At 38.2% G+C, this 21,445-nt stretch overlaps 3 protein-coding genes across 3 annotated transcripts; 2 read left to right on the top strand and 1 right to left on the bottom strand.

The window, feature by feature from the left end:
- The first annotated feature begins 1,536 nt into the window (after positions 1-1,536).
- Positions 1,537-1,872, top strand: LOC132897797 (transmembrane protein 100-like). Its single transcript, XM_060939025.1, has one exon. The coding sequence runs from the start codon at positions 1,537-1,539 to the stop codon at positions 1,870-1,872; it is 336 nt and encodes a 111-aa protein (XP_060795008.1).
- A 2,884-nt stretch (positions 1,873-4,756) lies between these two features.
- si:ch73-256g18.2 (small integral membrane protein 36) lies at positions 4,757-5,059 on the top strand. Its single transcript, XM_060939024.1, has one exon. The coding sequence runs from the start codon at positions 4,757-4,759 to the stop codon at positions 5,057-5,059; it is 303 nt and encodes a 100-aa protein (XP_060795007.1).
- Positions 5,060-13,012: 7,953 nt separating this feature from the next.
- Positions 13,013-19,164, bottom strand: hlfb (HLF transcription factor, PAR bZIP family member b). The gene is made up of 4 exons (XM_060940062.1): positions 18,734-19,164; positions 18,075-18,395; positions 15,773-15,987; positions 13,013-14,885 (listed from the first exon to the last, which is right to left on the bottom strand). Exons 1-4 carry the CDS (start codon positions 18,840-18,842, stop codon positions 14,670-14,672), a joined length of 861 nt encoding a protein of 286 aa, XP_060796045.1. The 5' UTR covers positions 18,843-19,164; the 3' UTR covers positions 13,013-14,669.
- Positions 19,165-21,445: the final 2,281 nt, after the last annotated feature.

The following is a 21,445-nucleotide window of genomic DNA, read 5'->3' as shown; positions in this document are numbered from 1 at the left end:
AGAGAACATTATCTATGAACACAATTCACCATGCCATCCACCGTTGCCAGCTAAAACTCTATAGTTCAAAGAAGAAGCCGTATCTAAACATGATCCAGAAGTGCAGACGTCTTCTCTGGGCCAAGGCTCATTTAAAATGGACTGTGGCAAAGTGGAAAACTGTTCTGTGGTCAGATGAATCAAAATTTGAAGTTCTTTATGGAAATCAGGGACGCCATGTCATTCGGACTAAAGAGGAGAAGGACGACCCAAGTTGTTATCAGCGCCCAGTTCAGAAGCCTGCATCTCTGATGGTATGGGGTTGCATTAGTGTGTGTGGCATGGGCAGCTTACACATCTGGAAAGACACCATCAATGCTGAATGGTATATCCAGGTTCTAGAGCAACATATGCTCCCATCCAGATGACGTCTCTTTCAGGGAAGACCTTGCATTTTCCAACATGACAATGCCAAACCACATACTGCATCAATTACAGCATCATGGCTGTGTAGAAGAAGGGTCCGGGTACCGAACTGGCCAGCCTGCAGCCAGATCTTTCACCCATAGAAAACATTTGGCGCATCATAAAACGGAAGATACAACAAAAAAAACCTAAGACAGTTGAGCAACTAGAATCCTACATTAGACAAGAATGGGTTAACATTCCTATCCCTAAACTTGAGCAACTTGTCTCCTCAGTCCCCAGACGTTTACAGACTGTTGTAAAGAGAAAAGGGGATGTCTCACAGTGGTAAACATGGCCTTGTCCCAACTTTTTTGAGATGTGTTGTCATGAAATTTAAAATCACCTAATTTTTCTCTTTAAATGATACATTTTCTCAGTTTAAACATTTGATATGTCATCTATGTTCTATTCTGAATAAAATATGGAATTTTGAAACTTCCACATCATTGCATTCCGTTTTTATTTACAATTTGTACTTTGTCCCAACTTATTTGGAATCGGGGTTGTGTATATATATATATATATATATATATATATATATATATATATATATATCTTTAAGTGGAATGCAAATTTACTTAAAGTTCAGCATAGCGAGGGTTAATGTATCCAGTCATGAGGTGAGGAGACAGGAACTCCCTCTTGCTCTACTGATTCCTCATTTCAGACTGAAGATTCACATCAGAGACGTACTACCCCATAAAAGACATGGTAAGTTAAACAGTGAGATTACTTAATGCCTAAACTAAAAGATTTTACTACAGAATAGCAAATACTAAGTTAACTGTACTCTTCCCTACCCTCGACCCTGCAGCTAGCCTTAATTTTCTATTTGAGCTATAAATATTGTGAAAATGAATGCAACTATATAACACCTAATTATTGCTATTACATTTTATTATTATTATTATTATTATTATTATTATGAAACAGTTGAAGTAAGACCCCAAAATCTCCCCTTTCTACAGACCTTCCTTTGCCCTTCCAGATGCTGTGATGGAGAAAAGTAAAAGTGCAACTGAGTAAAGCTTTAACTGCTTGAAGTAAAATCACAGTGCTCTGAATATCTGTGGTTCTACAGCCTGAAACATGAGTGCTGAGTGTGCAGCGAGGACAAACTCCATCTTAGACCAACATCTGGAGCTGACAAACATCACTGGAGGAACAGAGGGCTCCTGCTATCGTTGTACTTTACCATTCAGCATTGTGCTCCTGATGATTGGCACTGCAGTTACAGCCGTAGCCTACAGCTTCAACCCCCATGGTTCCATCATTTCCATCCTGGGGCTGGTGCTGCTATCCAGCAGTCTCCTGCTGCTGTTGCTCGGCCTCGCTGCACTGCGCTGGAAACTCAGACAGGGCAAAAAAATGGACAGACATTCAGCAAGTCAGTGCAATCTAGTGGAGAGCCTGAGACCCAACTGACAGACAGACAGACAGACAGACAGACAGACAGACAGACAGACAGACAGACAGACAGACAGATAGATAGATAGATAGATAGATAGATAGATAGATAGATAGATAGAGTTCCACATATAAAGCATAGAGTATAATTAATTTAAAAAATGTTTTGCTCGAGAGCTGTGATACATTCTTAGTGAGCAAGGCAAACGTTGCAAATTAGTAGGCCTTTTTTTTTTTGGTCTGGGATTTCAGCCAAGACAGCTGTAAAAACAAATGCACAGATGTTTTAAGTATTCTGGTGAGACAGACTAGATACCGTGCAAGCTGTCATGACAAAATTTTATATCAAGAAGTATATATCATGAATAAAATACATTTTATAACACTGAACTGTATTTGTACAGTATTATAATAAGACTGTATGTAGCAATGTACCATTTTAACATTAATCACTTTATATTTTATTTGACTTTATCATGCAATTCATATTTTATATTTATTTTAGTAGAATGACTAATCGTGTCTAATCTGTATTTATAACAGTTGTGTATATATATATATATATATATATATATATATATATATATATATATATATATATATAAAACATAGACACGAGTGTCGTATTTTTCATACGAGCTAAAGCCGGGACATTGAGAACTACAACCATGACATAATTTTCCATATGCCACTCATGAGGAAATTTATTCATTTTTTTGATAAATTTGCATACGTTTTATTTGTGAATGTGTCTATGTAATAAAAATAAAATCACACACTGGCTTGAAGATATGAAGTTTATCTTCTCATGTTGAAAAACTCATATTTTTCATCCAAAATACATCGCAGATCTGAGTGACATATTTAAATAATATTGGCTGGCTTTTTTTGTGGTATATCAGATATATTCCATTCAGCTAGCATGATATTGAACGAGTTGAACATCAGTTCAATATCATGCTAGCTGAATGGAATATATCTGATATACCATGAAAGAAGCCATTATTATTATTATCTCATCTCATTATCTCTAGCCGCTTTATCCTGTTCTACAGGGTTGCAGGCAAGCTGGAGCCTATCCCAGCTGACTACGGGCGAAAGGCGGGGTACACCCTGGACAAGTCGCCAGGTCATCACAGGGCTGACACATAGACACAGACAACCATTCACACTCACATTCACACCTACGGTCAATTTAGAGTCACCAGTTAACCTAACCTGCATGTCTTTGGACTGTGGGGGAAACCGGAGCACCCGGAGGAAACCCACGCAGACACGGGGAGAACATGCAAACTCCGCACAGAAAGGCCCTTGCCGGCCCCGGGGCTCGAACCCAGGACCTTCTTGCTGTGAGGTGACAGCACTAACCACTACACCACCGTGCCGCCCCGTATCCAAACTCACTTTCTAAAAAAAAAAGAAATAGAAAAAAGAGAACTAGAGCCTAGACCAGTGGTTATCAACTCCATTCCTATCTTCATACACAATTCTGTCCCAGTCCTAATCCAGCATAGATTAATGTAGTTTATTAAGTGACGCAGGTGGATTTAGCTTCCTCTGTAGGAAGATAGCTTTTGTAGAGCCAAGTTGGTGACCACTGACCTAAAATCTTTAATCTGTCACTTTACAGTATATATGCAATGGCATATGTGACCCACCAATATGCACTCATGTGCAGACATATTGTCAGAAGAGCAACACAGTCCAACAGATGCCACAAATCATGTTCCTTTCTCATAGTTTCCCATGTTCAGTTGTCATTAAGAATTATCTTGTCATTATTCATTATTCATTTACAGCTTCCATAAGGATACTCTCTGAAACATAAACTCCACAGTCAGATATAAAGTAAATAATAGTGCTGTGCACTTTCATTTTTTATTTTTCATAGCAAACTCCTAATTTATGTTTTTGCAAAAGAAGACATATTCAAACTCTAATATATACTGTACGTAATGCATGTGTACTGAATATTTCAACTGACTAAAGTGAAAACGATGCTACTATAAAGGTGTTATATCTCTACATCTGCATGTGATTTGTCAAAATTCATCCTGCAGCATGCATCCATCCATCCATTATCTGTAACCGCTTATCCTGTGCAGGGTCGCGGGCAAGCTGGAGCCTATCCCAGCTGACTATGGGCGAGAGGCGGGGTACACCCTGGACAAGTCACCAGATATATCACAGGGCTGACACAAACAACCATTCACACTCACATTCACACCTACGGTCAATTTAGAGCCACCAATTAACCTCTTTGGACTGTGGGGGAAACCAGAGCACCCAGAGGAAACCCACACAGACACAGGGAGAATGTGCAAACTCCACACAAAAAGACCCCGTCGGCCACTTGGCTTGAACCCGGAACCTTCTTGCTGTGAGGCAACAGTGCTAATCACTACACCACCGTACCACCTGCTATCTAGAGTAGATAAAAGTAACCAGTCAATTATCTAAGTGATTAGTCAACCATTTGAGTTATGTTCTGTAGAAGTCCTGTATGAGAACTTCTCAATAAAACCCTCAACCATAGCACATGTGATGGTATGCATGTCACAGTGGCATGTTAAAAGTTACTAACTTCCATAGGAAGGATGCAAATTACAGCAGACTTCAGAAGGTCCTGGGAAACTTCTTGCTGTGAGGTGACAGTGCTAACCACTACACCACTGTGCCGCCCATCTGCAGCATCCAGCTGATAAAATTACAATGAAAGCTACAGTCATTAAAAGGATCAGGATTTAGGAGTAGCACTGAGGATTAAAACCTTTTCACTGCAAATCTCCATATATAGATGGCCCTGCTGTTGCTCTCCGGGATATTTCAGCAGAGACACAAGACGATGGTCTATGGTGCCTACATTTCTCTCAGAGCATGGCGTGAGGAATGAAGCATTGCCATGGGTTTTATGGAATTATACCTGGAGATTGACCCAGTCACTTTAAACCTCATTATTCTCATTGCTAGCTACGTGATCCTGCTCCTGGTCTTCCTCATCTCTTGCGTCCTCTACGACTGCCGAGGCAAAGACCCCACTAAGGAGTATGATTCAGAGCCTCTGGCCCCACAGCAGCAGGCTCCTGTTCAGCTTGTGGCGAACTCTCCACCATCTGCCCAGTATAACAAGAAAAACAACAGTGGCGTCAACAGCTATGTGCCACCCACCCCTGATACACAACAGAAGAGGAGCACACTGGTATAAAATACTGGTCAGCAGGTCTCATGGATAGCAGAAGATACTGAGTTTCTGTCTGTCTTTATTTTTTTTTTCCTTATAACTTTCCAAACTGGGCAATAATTCCCCAGCAACCAAGCCTAGAAAGGTAAGGCACGGTCAGTTTAATATGAGTCTTTACATTGTAAACATATTATACATTCATTGCATTCATCCTGAAATCAAAATGAGTACGGAATCCAGAACATTTAAAGCTTTAAAGTAGTGTATATCATTTTGGTTATTTTCTGGTCCCAAACATCTACCGTGAAAATCCATTTTCACACCTCTGATTCTTGTTACCAAGACCGTGGCTGTTTTTAAAGAACACGTTACATGCATACTTCATAAAATGGATGATATTTGATTGGTGATTTTGACAGCATTTGCTTGCCATTATTCTGGAAGAGCCATTAGAAGCAGGCAGATTATCTCTAGCTGCATCACATCACTATTGCATCAGCTGTCAGCACTGTTCTCATTACACACACACACACACACACACACACACACACACACACACACACACACACAGGTATATACTTTGTCTTAATGCTTTTACAATTGCTATATCACTACAATATTTCCCACTCATTGTCAAATTTCTTTCATAACTTTTTTTTTTGCAAACAATTTATGAACACTACGCTTCAAATATCATAGGGCTTTGTGTGATTTTACAAGGTTTCATAAAGTTGTGGTCATAAATGCCATCATTGTCTTTAAATCCTAACATCCTTCTTCTCATATGTACCTTTGAAATCTTTATATTGTAAATGATGCAGTTCTGTTGCATTTAAAATTGAATTAATGAACAAATGAATTAATGATTCATTCATTCATTCATTAGTCACAATCATTTTTATCCGACATCTAGGACAAATCGCCCATAGTCAGCTGGGATAGGCTCCAGCTTGCCTGCGACCCTACACAGGATAAGCGGCTACAGATAATGGATGGATGGATCTAGGAAAAATCATATGCTTCAATATATGATTTGATTACACAACAAAGCTGGGAGCGTGGAAATATTTAAAGTATGATTAGGCCCTGGTCACATGACAGCTCATGATGGATTTGCGAATATGTGGCGATGAAAAATTGGTACGCCACCAATCATGTGATGCACAGCGAATGTTCTCCGAGGTTCACAAGTTTTTGTTTTGTTTCGTTTTGTTTGTTTGGTGCGTCTCCACCTCGTGAGTGGCCAAAAGCGTCGTTAGTGGCGATGTTTTCATTGGCAAACTAAGCGGCGAATGCTCACAAATGAGTTCGGGAATACTTCCCAAAGCACAGGGAACCTTCACCGAGCCTCTTGAGATGTATTTGTTTCAAATCCATATCCCTGATGCACACACAGGCCTTGGCGACACAGCAGTGAGGCATAGCCTAAACTTTGCCCAGACTTGAAGTTCATTTACATTCGGCGATCCTTCACCAAGGCTCGTCATTGGTTGGGCGAAGGATTCATGAATATTTGGCAAATGTTTGGCAATGGTTAGAGGATGCATTTGTGATTGTTGCTGATTGGTTGGCGCTGATGTCATGCATTGCCGAAATCTTTTTAGCAAGGCATCGGTGATCATTCTCCTGCCAGATGCTGATACATATAAAACCCTCAAGCATTCTTCCAAGGAAAAATGCCAATTCTTGTCAAAAGAAAAGGGCCAAGTGCTCGCTTGCTGTGTGACCACAACTTTTAGCTCGCCTGTACAAAGTACACATCGCCATGCATTGCCACCAAAATGCCTCATTTTCATCGATAGCCTACCGCAAAGCATCGCGAGCACAGCCTTAGGTATTCTCTTTTCATATCCAATCATGTTACTGACCTGTTACCAATTAACCAAATTAAGTTGTTTTTTAGTATTACTCAAGTTTTTCAGTCTTTTATTGCCCCGTCCCAACTTTTTGAAACGTGCTGCTGACATCAAATGCAAAATGAGCTGACATCAAATGCAAAGCATCGCGAGCTGTAGTGTGACCGTAGCCTTAAGTATTCTCTTCTAAGCCTAATGTCCACTTTTTTGGTCCTTTTTTTTGGTCTTGTTTCCTGCTGTTTGATCAGACTTTGAAAATGACATGATACTACATACCCTAAGCTAGCTGCAGTTGTAATGGTTTGCTCATAAATGCATTCATTTGGCATAAATATGATGGTTGTTGTAATAAGTTGGTCGTTATTCCTCATGGGTACATTTTTTTTTATTTTGGCATACACTATATTGCCAAAAGTATGTGGATACCTGACCATTACACTTCTATGTGCTTCTTAATCATCTTATTCCAAATTCATGGGCATTAATATGGAGGTATCCCCACTTTGCTCCTCCAACAGCCTTCAGAGAAAGATTCCACTAGATTTTGGAATGTGACTGTAGGGATTTGCCCATTCAGCCACAAGAGCCATTCAGTGAGGTTGAAGTCAGGGCTGTGTGCAGATCATTTGAGTTCATCCAGTCCTACTTTGGCAAACCATGTCTTTATGGAACTTGCTTTGCATGCAGGGACATTGTCATGCTGGAACACATTTGGGCCCCTTAATTCCAGTGAAGGGGAACCTTATTGATACAGTTTGCAGACTTTGTAGACAGTTATGTGCTTCCAAGTTTGTAGCAACAGTTGAGGGATGGCCTATTTATGGTTGTGATGGTCAGGTGTTCACAAACTTTTGGCCATATGGTGTATTAATTAAACTTTAGTAATGTTATAATGACTAGCTGTCACTTATATAAATATAATCAGCATAAATATACTTCATACCAGTACTTTTGTAATTAATGCAGTTTTATTGGTTACTTTAGTCCTGCTGTTATTTAATTAATTTACTAATTTTGTCAAACATGTTAGATGAAAAAATGAGATTGATCTGCAATTTTCTATTTAATACTTTAATCAGATTTTGTAATTTTATCAATTATTTTTGACATATGATTTAATGATTTATATGTTGTCTAAGAATGAGAAATGAATGAATGAATGAATGAATGAATGATCTAACAGTGTCCAGCAATCCTGTGGACGAATACAGACAAAATGGGGTCATAGGGGAATGGGGAAAACAAAAGGGTCACAAACAGACAAATCACATTGGAATTCAAAATCTCATCTTCGTATGTACAACTTATTGGACTCCATCTCTAAAAGGTAGCAACAACTAAACAACAGGAGGATATGGCACAGATGTTTTAAAGATTTATATGCATGTCAAATAAGGCTTTAAAAAATGTACAGTATCTTTTTATGTGGGGCGGCACAGTGGTGTAGTGGTTAGCACTGTCACTTCACAGCAAGAAGAAGGTTCTGGGTTCGAGCCCAGTGGCCGACAGGGGCCTTTCTGTGCGGAGTTTGCATGTTCTCCCCGTGTCCGCATGGGTTTCCTCCGGGTGCTCCGGTTTCCCCCACAGTCCAAAAACATGCAGGTTAGGCTAATTGGAGGCTCGAAATTGACCGTAGGTGTGAATGTGAATGGTTGTTTGTCTCTATGTGTCAGCCCTGTGATGACCTGGCGACTTGTCCAGGGTGTACCCCGCCTCTCACCCATAGTCAGCTGGGAAAGGCTCCAGCTTGCCCGCGACCCTGCACAGGATAAGCGGTTACAGATAATGGATGGATCTTTTTACATCAAAAATTTGGGGTGAGCGGTACGGTACCAGTCAAACGTTTGGACACACTTACTCATTACTATGTACTGTATAATCAGATGGTTTAAGTTTGGGGATGCATACGACTAATAAAAACTGCACTTTATAAAAGTACATATGTAATAAAACATAATTTATCTGGGGTTTTTTTAGATTTTTTTTTGGCACCAATTTTAGATAATTATTCAAATAGCATTTGATGTCATAAATACTGTAAGGGGGGTTTACAAGGTTTCAGCACTATCACTGACCAGGATAACCAGGGTTACTGAAGATGAATGACTAAATGACCATTTTAGTTAGCTGCTCCACCCACTTACCCGTACATATACTGCTTCTATGTTGTTGTTGTTGTTATTGGGTTTTTTTTGCTAACCTTTCCAAATTTTTTATTTTTTTCCCAAAGGAATATTATCCATTCCAATATTCATAACTGCTTATCCTGTGCAGGGTCATGGGTAAGCTGGAGCCTATCCCAGCTGACTATGGGCGAGAGGCGGGGTACACCCTGGACAAGTCGCCAGGTCATCGCAAACTTTGTAATGGAAATACTCCAGTTACACAGCATTGTCATTCAGATCTTCAATAACAAACTAAAATGTCAAATGGTCATCTTTTCTCTTTTCTAGGACCATCTATAATCCACAATAATAATGCTTATAGATTCTAGAAAAGGTGTGAGCCTAGCTTCTGGGCCCAGAGGCTGAGATCATCTGACGACCCTGGCTGGACAAGAAAAATCCTAAAGAGAAGGCATGGCTGAGGACCTGCACCGTGCTGGTGTCTGTGCTTGCCAATAAATCTTTTGATCCATATCAGGATAAAGTATGTCACACATGTGAGATGTCCTAGTGTCCTGATGACGGCAGTAGTGTCCTTAGGTTAGAGATTTTGAATACCTGATGTGTAGTGATATTGGAACACCAACTTGAGCGCTTCTGGATGCCTCCAACTTGCTTTGCTTATTACAACCATCAATGCTACTATGATTGCCAACTGCTCAGACACTGCATTAATAAAAGTGAATCGTATATAAAATATGAAAACATATGCAATATGCACAGAAATGGACTAGACGACTTTACAGTAATATATACAGTACATATCCTAGTATCATAATTACACATAAAATAAATGTGTAAATTAAAATAAAAATATAAACAAATGAATAAACATTGCTGAACTTACAAGAGAGTCACTCATTAACTCAGTGAATGAGTGAATTACTCAGCTAACAGACATTATTATTTTTGAATTACTACATTATTATATCCACATTCACTGGATATGAGCAATCGCATGCTCTGATTGGCTACTCAACTACTAGGCTATCAGCTCATATACCGTGAGCAGACAAAAACAAAATGGCGGAGCGTGTTGCTGAACCAACTGAGGACGAAATAAGAATTCTACTCGAAAACAAACCCCCCAAAAATACAAAAAAAGCAACAAAATATAGAATGAAAGTATTTGATGGCTTTTTTTAATTTTTCAAGAATTATTATTATATCATTTTTCACAAATTATTACTATCATTTCACTGGTTTGTTTGCATACTTCAACTTTAAGCATTAAAATTTGCTTAATGTTTTTAGACTGATTCAAAAGCTCAAAGAAGTTTGAAAATTATATCACTGAAATGTCCAAGAAAGAATTAAATGAATGTCTAAAGCTATTCTATACCTCGGCACAACAGCAAGACACACTTTCTACAAAAAAACAAAAAACAAACAAAAACAAAACACTAAAGTCAATTTGTGCAGCCATTGACAGGTTTTTAAGAAGCCCACCTGAGCAGAAATGATTTTGTCGGATGTACCGGTATTGTACAAAGTTTTTATGTATCAAATTTGCAAAAAATAAAAATAAAAATGTTCTGTTTCTCAAAATCCAGTGAATGTGGATATAATAAAACAATTATTCCACTCAATCTCGTCATACATGGCTTATAGCCAATTTGGCGCTACACGCCTTGTTGGCTATCAGCTCATGTATGACTCGATTTTGTAGAATAATTGTTAAATATTCATGTACATCTGTGCAATAATAAAATTAGAACCTCTGTTATAACTGTGTCAAATAATGTTTCATCTAAACAGCTTAGATGGGCACTTGGTAGAGTGTATACCTTCTCCAAACCACATATTTGGATTTTCATCAAAATCTAGTCAATTGTTCCTTGGCCCATGGTCCACCTTTCCTCAAAATTTCCTCAAAGTTCATTCACTACTTTTTGAGTTACATTGGGAACAGACAAACAAACAAACAAATGGAGGCAAAAACATAACTTCCTCTAACAAAGTTGGCGGAGGTAAACATGAGCAGAAATGATAAAATATTTTTGGTCAGAAGCAAGGAAATGGGAAAAACAGAATCGAACGACTTTATAATTCCCTTCTTTGGCAATTTTTGGGTTCACAGTTAATGTCCAGTGAACAAATAGAAAACTTTTTTTTTATATATATAACCCTGATTTATACCGTTAACAGACATTATAAATTTAATAGCTAAAGTTATAACTTATTAGTAAGACCTGTATCCAAGATCCTACAGGAAGGTGAGTCTGCCAGTGAATGGAAGTGTATAGCATGCTTAAGAATAAGGTACACAGCTGAAGGAGATGATGGTGGAAGGATAGTTTTAGAGAGTATGAGCTGGCTAGTAGTTTCGGATGCTGCTTTTTCCAAGCAGATCCACAAGCAGGCTTGGCTCAGCATGGGATTAACAGCAGATCCCATCTGCTCTCTCTGCATTTGCAAATGGCTTTATATAACCTCATGTCTATTTGATAAATGCCACAGAAATCCCTGTAATATGTCATCTGTGTTAGTATGGGGTAAATGGTCATCAAGGCCACACCCAGAGGATGGCTTCACAAATAAACACACATGACAGCTGCTCTGATCACGTCATTGTAGCACAGACATAACAGTAGACCCGGATCCTGAACCTGGACAAAGGGAGAGAAAGAGGAATGGGAGGAAGATAGAACTTAAGAGAGGATATTATAGATTTAAAGGAATATATTCGTGTGTGTGTGTGTGTGTGTGTGTGTGTGTGTGTAGGTAGGTAGGGGCAATACGTCAGCCATGCTAAAAACATTTCCTGTGAAAAGTGGAGCTGAGCTGAGAAATCCTACACTCCATCCATACCATGAACAAAATGTTGCAGGTGTAAGTTTATACATATGGTATTTATATATAAATACGACACAGTTACACATAGTGACCTAAAGGTTTCCAGAGGCAGCTGCTCAAGGGGAATCCAACCCTACATCAGAGTTTCTTCTTTACAGAAAATGTTACTCATCTGGAAAGTTCGAACCTTTGACCATCGAAAGAACCCATAAAGGACCGATTCTGACTGTCAGTATAAATGAATTTCAAATGCACTCACAGTATAAATGATCCTGCTTAAACTGTATACAACTTCTCAGTTCTCTGTATCATATCACAAAACTCCCACTCTATCTATCTATCTATCTATCTATCTATCTATCTATCTATCTATCTATCTATCTATCTATCTATCGATTCATGTAGTCAGTTTGTAGTCTAAATAGAAGTATCGTACCTACTTCAATTCAGACCCAAGCTGCTTGATGATCAAGGACATTAAAGACATATTTTATCCTCTTGACATGACAGACATGATGATGAAAAGAACAGTCAGGAGGTGGGGGTTGGGATCATGGTGATATAAGCATGTGACATTTTAAATCTCTGCAACCTCCAAACAAGAAAAAGTTCATTTTTGAAGAAAGGATGCTCTCTAGTGGTTAGTTCCAGGTAAACCCTAAACTGAGAAACTTTCAAAAGGAACAGTTGCACAGATGCAGTATAATAAATAAATAAATAAATAAGTTTAATTCTTTGCAAATCTTTTTCACCTCTCAAACACTTCACTTCATCTTTTACCATATATTTACAATAAATATAAAATATGCATTTATGTACTGTTTATTTTTATTATAATTTAAAAATAAATAAATAAATAAATAAATAAATAAATAAATAAAACAAAACTTTTTGGGAGCTATGTTAAGAAATTAATAATAATAATAATAATAATAATAAAGTGATTACATATTATTAATATTACTATACACCTAATATATTATGTAAACCAATAATAGAGCTTTCAAAGAAATAAGCCTGAAATAAATCCCATGTCTGAAATATGCCTTTAATCAGAGAATGACTGTTTTTATGTATATTTTAGTGACAAAAAGGAAAAAAAAAACACATTAAAAGACTGATATTTAGGCTCTAATTAAACACAAAAATAAGACCACAAATATGTTTGTTAAGAATTTATTTTGATCATGATTGTGGGCAAGAAAACAGGAAAAAGAAAAAAAGAAGTCAACACAGTAAACAGACAATAAAATAAACTTTAAAGCCAATAAATACTCTACTGAAAATAAACATGCTATAATAAAATTTTATATATCATAAGATCTTTTCACAGTCAGCATTCACTGCTTTCACCAGTATAGCAAACACATAATACCATCCTTCAAAACAAGTCATTTCACCAGCAAGAAACACTGCAGACTGCGTTTATCCTAACAATAGTATGGACAGCGGAAAAGAGGGGAAAAGACCTTTCACCTTTCAGTGGTGCATAAAAATAGATTCAGTAAATAACAGACGGATGTTAAATGCAGAAATAGCTTTAATGCATTAGATAAATAGATTGGATTATACTTCACTAATGCCCATGCAAAATTCCAGCAAGCTTTACAGCACTTTAAATTTTTAAAAGCTCTTTTTTTTCCATGTAGCAAATACCTTTTAAAACACATCTTTAGAGATTCATAGGAAAATACTGTACAAAACAAGAAAAACTTTGCAAAACCTTTAAAACATTTCACTTTAATACAACATTACATAGACATTTTCTTTCTTTTGGTCTGGAATAGAGACTGATAGTTTATTCAGACACAGAACATGGCCTCACATTTACATTCTGATCACACTGCTCCAAATGCAACCAGAGTCTTTATTATTATTATTATTATCAATCACGTTTCAAACACATTGCCATTCTCTGTGTGGAATGACTCGTGCTAATAAAACTTGGCAGTGTCATTTACCTTTACCCCAATCAACAAAATGTCCCAAATACTAACTCATTCATGTTCAGTATAGAAGCCAATAAATTTATTGCCACAGGTATAGTGTTATAATTCATCCCATCATAACTCAACTAGAAAAAAAGTAAAGATGGGTATCAAAAACATAATGTAGCCAGAAAATGAAGTATTTAAGATTAAAGATCAAAATATGGTCTACGCATTCAAAAAACATGCTGATGTGAGAAGTTTGATGGCTATACATTTAACACAAATCCCAGTCTAAAGTAAACTGGGATATAAAAATGGTGTGTAACAATCATGTAACAGCTTACAGAGTCAAATAGTTTAATAAAAAAACCTGTCATATTAAAAAAGCGTATTCATAAATACTCCTTTTTTAAAATACTTTTTTTCTATAATGTATTCTCTCTGTGAAAACAGCAGGCCATTGTAGAGACACTTAAAACAAATACTGTATGAGGCCAAAATGTATATTTTGCTCACCAGATTTAATACTGGAGGGCTGACTCACTAATCATATAAACCCTGCAAACTGAATTTAACAATAAAAACTGTAACAATGGAACTACTATGATGAACAAAAATGGGTTTTTTTGTACAATTAAATGCTACAACACTCCTAAAACATGTACAGAATACATGAATAAGAAAGAAACATTCCTAGGAGCATAAAACATCTCTTAAAATAATAATTAAAAAAGGCTGGCTAATAAACTGTAATTCAAACATGACCTCACACTAAAACAGAATTCTAAAGTGCCAAGAACAGACAGAGGTGATGGTCAACAGGTTTAAATGTCAAAAGGGCTTTGCACCGTTCCATCGTCCTTCCTATTACACCAGCCTGTAGGCCTCACAGAGTGCCATGCTGAGCTTCGTATTTTGCTAGAATATTCTTACAGCGCCCAAGCTCCTTCCGCAGATCAGCCACTTCCTGTCGGAGAGCCGAGTTCTCCTTCTCCAGGAAACCGGCGCGGCTGGCAATCTGGTTCTCTTTCAGGCGCCGAGCGTCCCGCGACCTCTTGGCAGCCATGTTGTTCTTTCTGCGCCGTGCCCAGTATTTTTCATCCTGAACATATTTAATGTGAAATAAATTAAATGCTGCTGACCTTCCAATTAAAATGACTCACTTATGGAAATGTCTCAATGACCATTAGCTTTGTTTACAACAGGACATTTTGAAAGGAATATGACCAGGACTATTTTAAATCGCTTATTTATGATCATTAAACAAGCAAATGTATAAACACAAACATTAATGTAATTTCAGACAAACAAATGAACACATTTTTATGCTGCATGCACTTTGTCAATTTAATGATAAAACTTAAGATATTTTGATGCTGCTATTCTTACCATGTTGACACAATTAGCAGATTAAGTCACAGGGGGTTTTAAGTTGCCATTGGTCTTACTGGTATTGTGCTTGTTAATTTTATATGACTCTCTGCGTACTTTGTATCACTGAAGTCTCATATGCTTTGTGATTCTTGTTCACACAATCTGCAAGCAACTGTAAGCAAAATAAAGTTAATTCTAAGTTGGTTGTCTCGAAAGCACAGTGTTCAAGCACAATCCAATACCACTTTTAGGTTCAGGTTTTAATGAGACAGTGGGTATTAAAGAATTATCCATCTGTGTGTTGACTGTAAAACCTTGCATGGATCCACTTTTACTTGGACAAATTAAAATGGCAAATCCTTTAATCCGAACCGCAGAAGAACTAGTGTGCTCCATGAAAAGTAGGATCACATGGGTTTAGCAACAATAAGGACGAATGAATGAAGTACTGGACATAAGCTTCTTAGCAAAAGATGCAAATGACATGGGAAGTAACAGTGAGAATAAGGGTAAGAGCACACCCTCTGGGCTCTCTCTCTCTCACACACACACACACACACACACACACACACACACACACACACCAAAGAATAACCACTGCAGCTGCACTGTTACCTTAATGTCATCAGGAATGAAGACTTTGCGTGCTTTTTTGATGACTGGCTTTGGTTTAAGCTCTTCCTCAGAGAACCTGCACTTGCGCGGGTCGAAGGCTTCCTGGCCTGGCACGCTGGACAGAGCCAAGTCTGTTGGGTCAGGCTTATAGCTCATCAGCACTTGGATGGACTCTGGGTCAACTGGGCTAGGAGTGTTGCGTGATGAAGGCAACACTACACATAAAATGAATGTTTAATACAAAATTAGAGGAAGTTTATATAAAAAAAATCATGCATCTAAAATATAGACATAGATGACTTTTCAAATGAACGTGCACATATATTGGGATAAGCTTGTAGTGTCAGTACTAATCCACTAAGTGGCAACAAAGCACACATATTGAGAAGACATTCAACAAAAAGCAGAAGCAGTATCAGCTTAAGCCATAACTGCATGCCAATTACAGGATCTGTTCACCAACCAATAAAATTAAATCATGTTTAGCAATTTTTCATCACTCCTGGATCATGCATCTTACAGTATTTATGTAAAAACTGTGTATATGAAGGGCTTTCCATGTTGGCTCACACTACTGACAGATATGAGTCACTTAGAAACACAAACAACCTTCAAGGCAGAAAGAACCAATCTGACCAAAAATATGTGGCGATCATTTATAGTTATAAAGGACACGAGAAAGCAAAAGTCACCCAGTTTGTAATTTCTCAAGCAAAAGATTCAAAGTTGGCTAGTGTCAAGTTGGATACAAACCTCCACCTGTACACCCTAAAGCACTATTTTATGATCGTGTTTTGAAGAAGAATAAGAAGGAAATGCCAAGAGAAAGGTGCCTTAATGAATATGGTGGATTATGAAGCAGAACACAGCCTATACTGCTGGTTTGAGAAGCTAGTTTTCCAGTAACCTTATTGAGATCAATACTAGAAAGTACTAAAAAATATATGCTGCAAAACAAGGTACAGTTTTGAGCTGTTAACAAAACCAAGCCTGTCTCTGTTTAGGTGGTAGGGGGTAAAAAGGAAACAGCAGAAATAATAATAATAGTAATAATTAATAATAATAATAAAGTTAGTCATCTTCAAAAAAAAAGCTAACCTGATATCAGATTACTGTATACATTATCCAGACTGGTTAAAAAAAACGTTCTCGGAAACTAAATAACATTAAAGGACACTTGTAATGCTGTGACACACCTCAAAAGCTAATCATGTATTAGGCCAGCCCACATATAAACCCTTAATGACTCCATTTTGGACATATGGTGCACTGCCTAGAATGCAGCAGCTGCCGTTTCATTCCTTATATAGAGTTCTGATGAGAGTACAGAGTCATCTGCATTTGAGTTTTCATTTGTGAAATAGGAGTGTGTCATTGAGCTAGCATCAAACTGATCACAAGCTCAATGTTGGCCATTTGGCATCATATAGATCATATTTTAAATGAATTTGAATGACAGGTCAGAGGGGTAAAGTGAATCAAAGTGATTTAAGTGCTTGAATTTGAATTGAAGAACATGCAATCCACTTGCATGCTCATGTTCAAGCAATTGGGTCGTCACGTTTTCACACACGCTGACTGACAGAACCAGGAGTGTGTGCTCTAGGTGCTCACTGTAGCTGCTATGTCTGATCTGGATACTACATATGACACTAGCTCATTACAGTTTTAACTTTTGTTTAAATACAGTCAGTATTAGACTCTGGCCTCTGTTCAGGACTTTGTATGACTGCTTTGATGAATGTTGTACTATCGCACGTGTTATAAACTTCATAAGTATATTTCACAAGTTTCAAATCTAAAAATTGATATCTAGTCACATTACTTTTCTCGTTTCTTGTTTCATGTTACATTACAGGCATTTAGCAGCCGCTCTTATCCAGAACGACGTACAATATACCCAGAGCAGCCTGGGGAGCAGGTAGGGGTTAGGTGCCTTGCTCAAAGGCACTTCAGCCATTCCTGCTGGTCCAGGGAAACAAACTGGTGACCTTTTAATCCCAAAGTTTACACTATAGAGAAATCCTGTATCATTTTTGGTGTTGAATTTGGTATCTGTGGTTCAGGATTACACTAGTGGATTGTTTGGTTACAAATGGTATGAGGAAATTACTACATATTAGTGATATATCTGCCAGCCATTTCTTATTCAGAGATGTGGACAATTCAGAGATGCTTTATACAAATCCTAATGCTATGTGGATTCATTATAGGTCACTTCTTATATTATATTCATTAATTAGGTTCATTCTGACATAGCGTATAGCAAATTGCTTCTGTTCTGGCATAACAATGCTTATACCTGTTCGTGTGGGACTCTGGAGGCAAGGCTGAGGGACCATGCTTGTGTGGATGGAGGTGTTGACTCTACTGCTGAGGTCCATGACAGAAACGGTGGTCTGCTGCTGATGCTGCTGCTGATGCTGCTGAGGACACTGGCTTTGCTCATGTTGTGGTGGGCTGGACGGAATGCCATTTTCAGACAGAAACTCTTCAAGGTCCATGTACTCCAACTGAAAATTATCGCCATCATAAGGCAACGTCTTATCCCAAAGTACTGGGCCCAGGAAGGCGGACTGGGGTACATTCCTCTCTTCATCCAACTTCTTCTCCTTGTCATAAACTGCAATGTAAATTAATAGCATAAGCCCAAAGCTGACTACTTTACTGTTTCGTGTAGCAGTGGTTGGATTATGTGTAGGCTATATGTTAGTTGCTTGGTTCTTATATATCTCATTGCTCTGAGTACAGTATTTTATTTGTGAGGTTATCAAGCTGCTGATCATATTCCCAGACTGACTGTAAACACAAAGTGCACTTTGCCTTGGTTTTGGCACGAGTTAATCAACAATGGGATGAAAAAAAAAACCTAGAAAACTTGCATATACATGCATGCACTTCATTTCATGTTTACTGTAGCAAGGTTATTATATTTCAGACAATAGTGAGAAAATGTTTTACCTTCTTCGTGGTGCAGTGGGAGCTTCATTGGATATTCGAGAAGAGATTTGAGCACTCCGTAAGTTGGAGGAGGTAGAAAAGTGGGGTTCATGGTCAGAGGTCTGGACATGTCAGTTGTATTCCGTGCAGGAGGCAAAAACAACAACAACAACAACAACAACAACAAAACAAAAACAAAACCGAGAGACGAGCTGAAGAAAGTGCACGAGCCGCTCTGCAAAAAGCACAAGAGCTGAGAGAATAAACCCGAGCGACAGTTGGATATTGGGTCAGATCCCCTGCTGCTCTGTGAGCTCCGGGCTCTGCGACCTTACACTGTACAGTGGACCGGAATGATCACTTCCATGTGTGAACACTGAGGCGTGTGACGTCAAAGCTCGAGAGGCTGGACCGACTACCCAGCTGCATGGAAGCTGTACACACACAAATCAGGAACAAATGTGACAAGTGACTACTTGGGTTTGAATGAAATTACACTGATCATGGTAGGTGTACACGGCTACGAGCAAAGAACCAGGAGATGAAAAAAAAACCCTCGTTTAACCATAAGAGTTGAGTTCACAACCTCTTTTCCACTAATCCAAACTTGTGCAGTGCAGTGCAGTTCACTTTCATTGTTTTCAAGCATGCTTAACCCTTTGATGCAAAACATATGCACACCAATGCACAGCATGGGTCAAAAATGACCCGCATTCATTTTCCAGGTGCTGACTGAGTTTTTCTTTGCTCTATCTTTTGAAATCAATTTATTTTATGATTGAATATTCCAAGTATTCTTTAAATATCTTGTTTTTAATGACCACAAATCATTAATTTAATTTTTTCTTTTCTGCTTTATGAACAAAAAATAATTTTTATATTACTCATCCAAGTGTGATTTAAAATTAAATGTCTTAATACTATAATAATAATAATAATAATTTGTTTCAAGTAATTACTTTAGCAGTGAATGGGGCCAGTTATTTATTTATTAACTATAAGCCAACTACAATAAAATTAGCTAACTAAAGTAGAATATGTCAACAGCTAGGTAGCTAATAGTAATTACTTGTAACTTTCTGACAAGTACTCACTCTCAAGGGAACCTAAACATAATCAATTTTTTTCTAAGGTAATGTTAGAACAGGGCGGCATGGTGGTGTAGTGGTTAGCGTTGTCGCCTCACAGCAAGAAGGTCCGGGTTCGAGCCCCGTGGCCGGCGAGGGCCTTTCTGTGTGGAGTTTGCATGTTCTCCCCGTGGGTTTCCTCCGGGTGCTCCGGTTTCCCCCACAGTCCAAAGACATGCAGGTTAGGTTAACTGGCGACTCTAAATTGACCGTAGGTGTGAATGTGAGTGTGAATGGTTGTCTGTGTGTCAGCCCTGTGATGACCTGGCGACTTGTCCAGGGTGTACCCCGCCTTTCGCCCGTAGTCAGCTGGGATAGGCTCCAGCTTGCCTGCGATCCTGGCTAGAGATAATGAGATGAAATGAATGTTAGAACAATTGAAAAACATTACTTACATGTATTAGATGGGCAAAGGGCGCTGTGCGGAGCTGACCCATGTGTGTAAACTTGATGTAGAATTACAAAAGCTGTGCTTGTTCATAACTTAAGAAAGGAAAAATAAAAATGATGATTTGTTCTAAACAAAAACAACTGCATATTTGAAAAAAAGTAAATGACAAAATGAATTTATTTCAAAAGTATATCATAGAAACACTCAGCTATACATGAAATAACCTGGAAAATGAATGCAGGTCGTTTTTGACCCATGTTGTGCATTAGAAGGGTAGTGATACAAGAAGGGTTTTTATTCAAAAAGTAAGAAAGGAAAAAATAAAATAAGGATGTATGAGGATCAAAAACAAGTTAATTGAAGAATACCTTGAATACTGAATGATGGAATTAATTTATTGCAAAGATATAGGAGATAAAAACTCAGCCGGGTCACTTTTGACCCATGTTTTGCATCAAAGGGTTAATAAACACAGCACAAACTGCTCAGCCACTGGCACGCACCGGGCGCGTGCTGGGAGCGTCAGGTCACGTGATCTGAGCAGCTTGACCTACTTTTATCCAATTAGAGCGCGCGCGCTTGTGCGACCGCCCCTCACCAGTCACGTTGAAACTCACGCGCTGCTCGAGAGAAGCGTCACTGTAAATCAGGCTCAGCGAGGCTTTTCTGCCCAGATCACAAACAAACAACAGTAATAACAACTCTTCTTTCCTTTCCTTTTCTTTTGCAAACTATGTTGTGGGTAGACGTTTATGCTGGAATGCATGAATCTTGTCACGTATTTTTCCCCCTCTAGAAGTTTCCTTGACAACGGGTTGCTAAAGCAATAAACGTTGAAAGCAGGTCTTGATGAGAGACGACTCTCTGAGCCACATGGCGCAACATGTGCAAACTCAAAGCTGGGCTCATCAATATGCAGCTCTACAGATTTTGTTGTTGTTGGTGGGAGTGGTACTGGTACTGGTACAGTAATGGTACTGGTGATGGTGTTTTACAACCCCGATTCCAAAAAAGTTGGGACAAAGAACAAATTGTAAATAAAAACGGAATGCAATAATTTACAAATCTCAAAAACTTATTGTATTCACAATAGAACATAGACAGCATATCAAATGTCGAAAGTGAGACATTTTGAAATTTCATGCCAAATATTGGCTCATTTGAAATTTCATGACAGCAACACATCTCAAAAAAGTTGGGACAGGGGCAATAAGA

Source organism: Neoarius graeffei, chromosome 14, assembly GCF_027579695.1.
Source record: "Neoarius graeffei isolate fNeoGra1 chromosome 14, fNeoGra1.pri, whole genome shotgun sequence".
Classification (NCBI taxonomy): Eukaryota; Metazoa; Chordata; class Actinopteri; order Siluriformes; family Ariidae; genus Neoarius; species Neoarius graeffei.
Note: the sequence above shows the minus strand (reverse complement) of the source record. Positions and strands in the feature narration are given on the sequence as shown.

What these genes read in the sequence shown, in the direction of transcription:
- hlfb (XM_060940062.1), bottom strand. Translation starts at nt 18,842, where the DNA reads ATGTCCAGACCTCTGACCATGAACCCCACTTTTCTACCTCCTCCAACT. An exon ending in CCAGAGTCCCACACGAACAG is followed by an intron (nt 15,988 to 18,074) that starts GTATAAGCATTG and finishes TTTTATGTGTAG; the next exon opens with TGTTGCCTTCATCACGCAAC. An exon ending in TCATTCCTGATGACATTAAG is followed by an intron (nt 14,886 to 15,772) that starts GTAACAGTGCAG and finishes AAATATGTTCAG; the next exon opens with GATGAAAAATACTGGGCACG.
- LOC132897797 (XM_060939025.1), top strand. Translation starts at nt 1,537, where the DNA reads ATGAGTGCTGAGTGTGCAGCGAGGACAAACTCCATCTTAGACCAACAT.
- si:ch73-256g18.2 (XM_060939024.1), top strand. Translation starts at nt 4,757, where the DNA reads ATGGGTTTTATGGAATTATACCTGGAGATTGACCCAGTCACTTTAAAC.